Source organism: Ruditapes philippinarum, unplaced genomic scaffold (assembly GCF_026571515.1).
Source record: "Ruditapes philippinarum isolate M1 unplaced genomic scaffold, ASM2657151v2 ctg5637_1_1_1_1, whole genome shotgun sequence".
Taxonomy (NCBI): domain Eukaryota; kingdom Metazoa; phylum Mollusca; class Bivalvia; order Venerida; family Veneridae; genus Ruditapes; species Ruditapes philippinarum.
Genome location: NW_026860170.1, coordinates 3,879 through 13,014, shown reverse-complemented (window position 1 = coordinate 13,014; position 9,136 = coordinate 3,879). Strand labels below are relative to the sequence as shown.

Below are 9,136 nucleotides of genomic sequence, written 5' to 3'. Positions count from 1 at the left end.
TATCCCTTTAAATCATGGCCAAAGTCAACAGCATCAGGATGGTTAGAGAGACAAGGCATTGGCAAATGGCCAACACAAGAGATGAGAAGATATGCAGCAAGTACCTGGTGTTTTTTGTGTTCCAACTGGAAGTAAGATCAGTAAATATCCTGAACTGGAATGGAGAATATCTACATCCCTGGCAGAAAGATGTCTAATGTTTGATTTAGATATAAACACACATAAAATGCCTATGTTTTAATGAAGATTATTCTTAAATCTCTTTTAAAAATCCTCATGGGGAAATAAACATCTCAAGTTTCATGTGCAAAAACAATTCTATTTCACTGTATAGAACAAAAAAGAGCAAAGCATTTGGAAAGAGAACAATTTATTTTAGAATGTTTTAAAATACTGCTTGATGAAACTAAGCATTTGTGTACAGAATGAAAATCTCTGCCACATTTCATTATACCAGAAAAACAATTTGATGGCAGGGCAGTTTACAGATGAGACAAAACATCAACTTTTTAAAAAATATAAGTGACTTTATACAGGATGATGTACAAAGTTTACTTACAAACAATATTGATGATCTTGGAGAGAGACTTCAAGTTAAACTGAAATTTCTACCAGAAGGACATTATAATTTAGACACTTCACTGGATATTTGTAAAACTGTTTCTGCTACCTATTACTTATCATTATCAATGTATTGTAGTATTACCCATCGTTTTTATTTGAATAGATTAAGCAATAAAGATATTGGAATAATGAAGCAAACTGTAGAAAGATTAATGACCTTCAACGACAAAGATAATAATTTAGAACATGCTGCATTCACGTTCCAAGCACCTTTTCTCTGTTCCACATATGGATCTGCCCTGGCTTCAGAAAGTATAGGTTTAAAACATCAAGTGTCACCTCAAGCCTTGGCTTGGCTTTCTTATGGTGTTGAATCAGATATCTCATCTGGCAGACTGAAATTGGCTTCAGTATTCTACAGTTCAGGGGATATAGAGAAAACTGAACTTATTTTGAGGAACACTGAAAGCCAGTTTTACTCTTATCCTGTTTTTCCTATGTGTAACTGCTGGGATATGATGCCTCCACCAGAAATTAAAACGGTATGTTTTGAACAAATTGAGGACTGTGTCAAAAATATTACAGCATTTTGTGTCAGATTTTTAAAACAAGAGATCAACTGTGTTCCTCATGAACTACAATATGAAATGTTCAGATCTACAGAGGATGACATAAACACAGAGATCAAAATGAAGACTGGATGGACTTGGCTTACAATTGATTCTCTTCCTTTCTGTACTTCCTACAATATAAAGTATACAGGCATCTTCAACGGTATCACGGATCAACGACAAGCACTAAGTAAACTTGCAAACATTATAGAAATAAACAAATACCTTGGACATAAAGAAACAGCACTCAATATTTTAGGGCAATGTATGGAACAAGAAAACAGACCAAAACAGGCATTAAAATGTTACCTGCTTTCTTTGCGACAAAGAGCAAGAAACAACGTGGCAAAAATTCATATATGCCGGCTTCTATCCAGTTTACTAATTGGCAAGAAAATTGACAAAAACACACATATAACATGAAAAGTTTAGTTATAAATGTAATTCTTGTTTCAGTTGAGCTCGTCTTACTGATAAAATATATAATCGTACGGGCTTATTTTTTCTGTGTATTTTCTATCGGTTGCTGATCAAATATACAGGAGAATGTAACAAGAATGAGATTTATATAACGAAAAGTGTTAGCTTAGTGCATATATTGATCAATGGAGGTTATGTCCCCCATATACCATGTCAGTAACATATTTTATAGATGAATTGCATTGTCCATTCATTTACAGTAAACATGAGAAACGAAATACTATCCAAATATTAACATTTTTTTATTCCCCAAATGATTTCTCACAAAGTCCGAACTGTTTGCGTGTAATTTAAATGAAATTTCAAAAAGCTTTTTTGAGCTGCATAGATATTTCTTATCATTGGTAATATATATCTAATGTTAAGATATTTTAGAAATGTTAACTAAACTCTAGAATATGAATCTAAATAGGTATTGTATTGGGGAATATATCTTCAAAATTTTGTATATAGATAAAAAATTTGTATATTGATAAGTCTATTTTCTGTAATGTTTCATATAATGTTATTGCATCACATGATTGTTATATATTTTGTGATACGTGTATGACCTGGTGGCCTTATTGTACAACAACCTTTCAAATTTGCATAAAGCAATGACAGCATTTTAACAATAAATCATTTGTGTTGTTACATCTATTTCTTATTTAAATTTGTTTATTATTTCCCTATATGTAAATGGTATCAGCTTGCATCATCATTGTAAGGCCAGATGCCCTTGATTTTGACATAAAAATGTCAAGCTTCTTATGTAGATATTATCAAAATTTTTAAATACCTTTCCAGGTAATCAAAATAATATCAATTGTAATTAACTTTGTAAATAACAATTATCCAACATGCATATATAACAAAACAGTTAATGACAATATTTGTTGCTTGATACAGACAATGCCCCCAAAACAGGGCCCATTAAAGGAACCCTAAGCTTTGACTCAAAACCAAGGCATTATTACTATAACAAGAAATGTAACAACAATAAAGAATCCTTATCAAACATTTTCTTATATACTCAGTATGCCTAATTATTTCAAAAAGCATCCATGAATGATTGACATAGATATGACGAGATACAACTATCTATGTACTATTTTTACATCCAAGTGTAGCCTCCACATCTAGCTGTTGCTCATAACAAGTCTTCTTAATGTACCTGAAAGGTTAGCTTTAATATTATGCATGACAGAAATGAAGACCAGACATGAGCATCAATGAACTTGCATGTCGTCATAATAAGCTGCATATCTATGGATGTTTATTTTCCAATCCATCCAAAAATAACAAAGTTTTATATAAAACATAACCATATCTTCAGGCATGACTTCTGATTTTCCTAGCAACCAACACTTTATCATCATTTTCTTTGTTATTTTCTAAATCAAGTAGGAGATTCCAAGGGTCACAAGGATACACGTTGAAGAAAAAATAAAACCATCTTGGAAACATTGGTTACAGTCTGATTTCAAATTAATAACAACAAAAACATTAATATTTGTTTGAGTTTTATTTCATAAATAACACATTGAACATTAAACTTAATACAAAAAGCCATTCACATTTTTTTTTATAAATATCAATCGCATTCTTGTAACAAGTGTACCCCATGTGGTGTTTGCGCAATAATTTTCAAAATCCAGTTGTATTCATGTATAAGTTAAAAATGGACATAATTCATAAAAATATTTCACCTCAAGAATTTTGCAAAAAAAAAGGACATAAATCCAAATATATTCAGACTTTTTTCCTTGTCTAACGACTGCACATGTCATGATGAGCAAGTATTCCAAGTTTCATGTTGAGATGTTTGAATAATGGGCAACATAAGACACCGTGATAATGACAACGACAAAGATGACAATGACTCCGCAGCAATCATAATAGCTAGAAGTTTTAGCTTATAAAATTTCCAGATATTTCAAAGTAATAATAGTTATCTGATGACCGAGTGCCCGACCATTCCCAGTGACTGGATAACGTGCAATTTAAAAAAGGGCAATATTTCTGTCAAATTATATGCTTTGGTTATGGGTCTTGTATAGATAAAATAACATCATATTTAGCTCTCAAGTAAGTGTCTGAAGTTATTGTGTATTTTGGAGTTACAAACTTGCACGCAAAATCTTTAACTTAGTGCGTCGCCGACGCCGGGGCGACTACAATATTCCTCCCTAGTCAAGCTAAAAATGAACAGTTAAGCATCAATTCATCAATGAAGGGCAACAAATAATTTTGTGAAAAATAATTTGTTTAGAGATATTTTTAAAGTTTTAGAATAATATTTTTTCTAAAAGCGATTGTAAATGTTTAACACAAATAATTCCTTGATTAAAATTATCATTAAATTTGTTAAATGTTTGTTTCATATGTAACCATTAAAAATGAAAACTTTATGAATACATTATACTCGAACAAAGATTGAAAATATTTTGTCTATAGAGTGAATAGTGCAATTAATCCTTATATAAGAGGAAAATTATCAAACGACTTAATGATCAAAATTCTTTTGAAGTTATTTATATTTTACTTTTGGATAAAGCAATTTTGCTTTTAGGTATTCGTTACGCTTATTCAAAACTTATGGCCTTTTACAAACTTTCAATTTTATGTCCTTGTCAAACTATATTAGTTTTCAAAACCACTGTGGTTAAGCGCGATAAAAAGCACTTCAGTGACAATACCTCGACTATTGTATTTTTTCTCTAATTGTGTCTATGATAGGAATTCAAGTCTTACTGTCTATCAAATTACAATATTTTTCATTTCAATACATAATTTATCACAGCATGTAATGTTATATTGCACGTCATAATTACTACATCTAAATATTTTTACATGGTATTTACTCGTATTTGATTACGGAACAAAATAGACACTTCTTTCTATTCCTGCACATACCTTCAAACAACACAGTTGATTATAACAGTGGATCTATAATCTACCCAAACAGACAAACATCCAATACATATAAATGACAATATTAAATATTTGACATAACATATACAAGTTATAACAAAATTGTGATAAACCTCTGATATAATACTGATTTAAACAGTTTTAGCAAGGAAATTGCACTGAAAGAGTAGAGGATCGATGTTAGGTAGCCATTCACCACTCAGACTCGGAGGCTAGTTACCCTTTAACCTGCTAAATTTCTTACATTTCACTTTGAAAACTGTCCATTCTCAATTTTGAGATACAAAAGTGAATATTAAAAGTTAGTCTGTCATTAGTATAGATGCTAGTTAGTCTTCAAGAATGAGAAGGTTGGTCTAGCCTTATACTGGTGGCAAATGTTTATAATTTTAGGTTCCAGCAGACTATGGATTTAAGCATATACGGGCAAATAGGAATGATTTGTACATTATGAATCATTGTTTGTTCCCACTTTCAAATTTTGATTGTAACCTTAAAATTAGGTATCAAAAACAGAACAATATAAATATTGAGTTAAGCAAAACATTATTGTTCTATATTTAACGATTTCTTGCTGATGATATCATGTTTTCACTAAAGTTGATCACTGCTTTAACTCTGGAAACAATTCTGTGATGAATATATCTAGGAACACGTAACTGAGCTGAAAAAATAAAATGTAACAATACACTCATGTATTCTTAAACAAACAATTTTTATACAATAGTAACAGTAATGATCTTTTTAATACATGGTATTACATGCAAAATATGTCTTCATTGGTTATTATTTTAGAAAGTTGCAAAATAGACTAAACTTAAGTTAAATATATGATATTATATGCACACGTATTAGTTAAATGAATTACAGAGTAATAAATAAACAAATCTTAATTGATATTAATCAAATTCGTAAGCTTTTTAATCCCAAATGCAGATAACAACTTTAAATGTAATTAAACAGTTAAGAATATCAAATATTGTACAGGTAAGTGTTTGCCCTGTATATACCTGTTTGTTAAGTTTAGGTTGTTGTAAAGCATGTAGAATCATTAAAGTTCCCTCTCTATGTGGAGTCTCACCTATCACCCATACCGCTGGTTCTGTAATGAAAATATAATTATGAAGGTTTGCAACAAGAGCACAAAAAATTACGAACAGATTACTTCCAAAACTACCTAAACACAAACACTAATGCAAGGGTGAGTACGAAATCCTTTTCTTGAAATAAGAAAGATAAAAACATGAACAATTCCACACTTATCATGTCCATGTTACAAAAATAATAAGATTGCATGACTATGATACGTTCACCATGCTATGAAATTTTTAAAAAAATTCTTCATCTGTTGTAATTACTCATTTTACATAAAATCAGTAAGACAATTTTATTTTGAAGTTTGTAATTTAGTTGTGTCGGGCAATCTAGAAAACGCTATCTCAACCTTGGGTGAAGGCAAGGCAATGCGAAAGTTTCTCCGTAATCATTGAACTTTGACATTTTAGCCTATGGGTCGTTTGTCTCTCACCGCCATTTCACATATCATTTAACATAAGAACACTTATTTAAAACTTAAGTAGTTGTAACATTGTTACATACTTGGCAGGAAGTTCAGGCAGCCAGTCGTCACTTCTTGGAAACGTTTTCTTTTATCATCGTCTGTCCTAAATATACAAATATTGTATATTCCATTATCATCAAAAATATCATTTTCATTTTTAGCTTAGAAATATACTTTTTTTTCTAGTTAGAGCCTTTGATGGTGTGTTTGCGTTTTGGTGTGTAACTCTTGCTTATTTTTGTTTAATTTTCACCCAAACTCTAGTTGCCATATTTTAAAATCTGGTTAACAAATTTATTTGTTGAAAAATAAAAACTGATTAAGTTAATTTTAAAAGGATAAAAATTGCAATTTAGTGCAGCTCAATGACATTACCATTTGATGTGTTGGTTTGAGTGTTTCATACAGAACTTCCTATGTCAGTAATCAGAATCTATAAGCTACGTAATATTTTGAAAATGAAGCTTCTAATAATAAGTCCAAACAAAAAGGATGGATGCTAGCAGTTACCTCCTTCAAAATAAAGTTATTTTTCATTTTAGCATGGTCTTATGTTGCCTGCACTTCACGGGGACAGAAAATCACCAAACACAGCATTTATGCACAAGATTTATTAAATGTAAACCAGATCATTTTCTATTATAAAGTAATATAAAAAAGTCTCTTTACCTCGGTGGGTCATTGTCGAAGAAAAGCACATCTGAAAATAATAAGCAAAAGAGCAAATCAGAATATTGCTTTTTGTTTGTTTATTCATATGACGAAAGTTTTAAAACTGAGGATATTGTATTTGTAAAAGAGCTTCGTGTATTCACAAAATTTTAATACAATATTTTATACAAAAATAAGTTTCTCGAATCATAAAGGAGAAAGATTCAGAATCGCCGATTGATTAAAAGAAATTTGGAGAGGGGTGACTTATTTTGCCACTTGACATTAAAGGGTCAATTGGTAACTTTCAAGATTCATTGATATTAATCAAACAATAGCTTGTCATTTGTGCAACAAGCAGGCATATAAAAAGAATGAATGATAGAGTTTCAATAAAATTCCAGTTAGCTTTCTGACATGCAAGTAATAAAAATATCCGACTGGATTATGGGGCAAACGATACAAAGTAATGAACATCTCTCTAGTAAAGTTTAATAAACATTATTTTCGTGTTTCGAGTTGCAAAACAATAGATGGTAAACTGATTACCTCTAAGTAGGTGAATAAGTGAGACCAGCCTGTGTTCCCGTGTGACCATGTGAACTTTATAGTCTGTGTACCAGTCTAAATATGCTTCTAAAGTTTGTTTCACAAACATACGTGCAGTGTACAACAATTGATGGCACCAGTCCGGAACTCTATAAACATACCTTGCTGAAATGTAAGTAAACTCTCTTAAAGACAAAATGTTAGTTCAAATGGTTGGAAAATGTCACAATTAGTTTACAATTTTTGATGCTTAGTTAATTTTTACTTTTACCTGTGAATGAAGACCCCACTTTACCTACATGTACCTTGATAGAAACAGCTTAACACTGAAGGGATTTAAAAGAAAATATACATTTGATTTTCAAAATTTAAAGTAAAACTCTTAAAACGTGTACCTATGTAAATCAAGGAGTCATAAATTCCTTCCACCTCTGATTTTTCTACCAACAAGTCACCGTCCACATGGTCACGCCTATCTATACCATTAGCGTTGTTCTCAAACATTGTCTGGCATAACTGAAAAAAAAATTACATAATCTAACTGAAAAAGTTATACAGTAACTTTCTAACTTTAGAGGTCTAAGCTAAAGATCAAGATTTGTACAAGTTCAGCAAAAATCGGAAACTCAACTTTCCGAAAGTTAGCTGGAAAGCTTCTTAGCTGACAATCAAAAACACATTCCCTCATTTTTTATTTCCTATTTCACATCAGAAATAAATCGAGACCAGAGGCAGTTCACAATGACAGTTCAGTTTATAATAAAGCATTTGAATAATGTGACAAGACTGGTGAACATACTTGCGGATACATTGGACACGAAAGAAAATATAAGTAAAGAAAATCTCACCTTAAGACTCGAATTTGACAATAATGATGCTCCGGAATCTCTCCTTTCTTGTTTCCTAAATGTAAACAAGACAAAAAATTACTTATTATGAACTTGCTGAATTTTTGTGGTTGATTTTCAGATGTGTCTGATGACTATCATGCTAAATTCTAAAAATTAACTCCAGCTTTTAAACTTAAACCGCACATAAGATTGTAAATTAAAAGAACTTTGATACCAAAAATCACAAAATTAAGTATCCAAAAGGATCAAGATTAGTTAGATTACATAATATGGGATGAAAAAAATCTGAATTGAAAACAGTATAAAGGATTTAATTGAATAAACACAAATCTGTATTGAAAACAATAAAATGAAATGACGGAAATTATTACCCAGGTCGAGGTTTTGGAGGCTCTGTACTTCTCTCAAATCCATACAGGAATGTCTCAAGGTGCTGCCCTTTCTATTAAAAATATGGCATTAATTGTCAAGTTAAAACATTGTGAAATAAAATTCATTGCAATTAGAATCTTTCAACGAATAGTGTAAACGCATTCTTTCAACGAATAGTGTCAACACAAAGACAATAATTATCACAAAAGGGTCTGTTTGATATCAGCCATATGGCATATATAGAATGTAAATTACACTAAAAACTTCTGTATATTCCACAAATGCAGAAGGTACAAACAGAGAAATGGGGCATAATGCATCTGTGCTAGAGTTCAGATAGCTGGTACTTCCCTTTTTAAAATACAAGTAAAAAAAGATTCAAGGGTAAATTATTAAACAAGAGGGCCATGATGGCCCTGAGGTCGCTCACCTGTATATAGGCCCCCCCCCCCATCCCCGGGCCAATTTTTACCCAAGGGCTTTTATTTGTTTATTTGAACAGACTTGGTAGACACCCATAAGAAGATGTTTCATGCTAAACATCTAAGTTCTAGCTCATTGGCTTTTTTAAAAGAAGATTTTTA

General features: G+C 31.2%; 1 protein-coding gene across 1 annotated transcript; it reads right to left on the bottom strand.

Moving 5' to 3' along the window:
* Positions 1-3,404: 3,404 nt before the first annotated feature.
* Positions 3,405-8,758, bottom strand: LOC132759107 (sorting nexin-14-like). Its single transcript, XM_060750828.1, has 8 exons — positions 8,552-8,758; positions 8,178-8,232; positions 7,725-7,845; positions 7,330-7,494; positions 6,799-6,829; positions 6,168-6,232; positions 5,579-5,670; positions 3,405-5,232 (listed from the first exon to the last, which is right to left on the bottom strand). Exons 3-8 carry the CDS (start codon positions 7,831-7,833, stop codon positions 5,173-5,175), a joined length of 522 nt encoding a protein of 173 aa, XP_060606811.1. The 5' UTR covers positions 7,834-7,845; positions 8,178-8,232; positions 8,552-8,758; the 3' UTR covers positions 3,405-5,172.
* Between the last annotated feature and the right edge of the window lie 378 nt (positions 8,759-9,136).

Bases quoted from the DNA above. Each gene is read 5' to 3' on its own strand.
- LOC132759107 (XM_060750828.1), bottom strand. From the start codon at position 7,833: ATGTTTGAGAACAACGCTAATGGTATAGATAGGCGTGACCATGTGGAC. The intron at 7,495-7,724 runs GTACACGTTTTA...CTTACATTTCAG, and splicing joins TGACTCCTTGATTTACATAG to CAAGGTATGTTTATAGAGTT. The intron at 6,830-7,329 runs GTAATCAGTTTA...TATTATTTTCAG, and splicing joins ACTTATTCACCTACTTAGAG to ATGTGCTTTTCTTCGACAAT.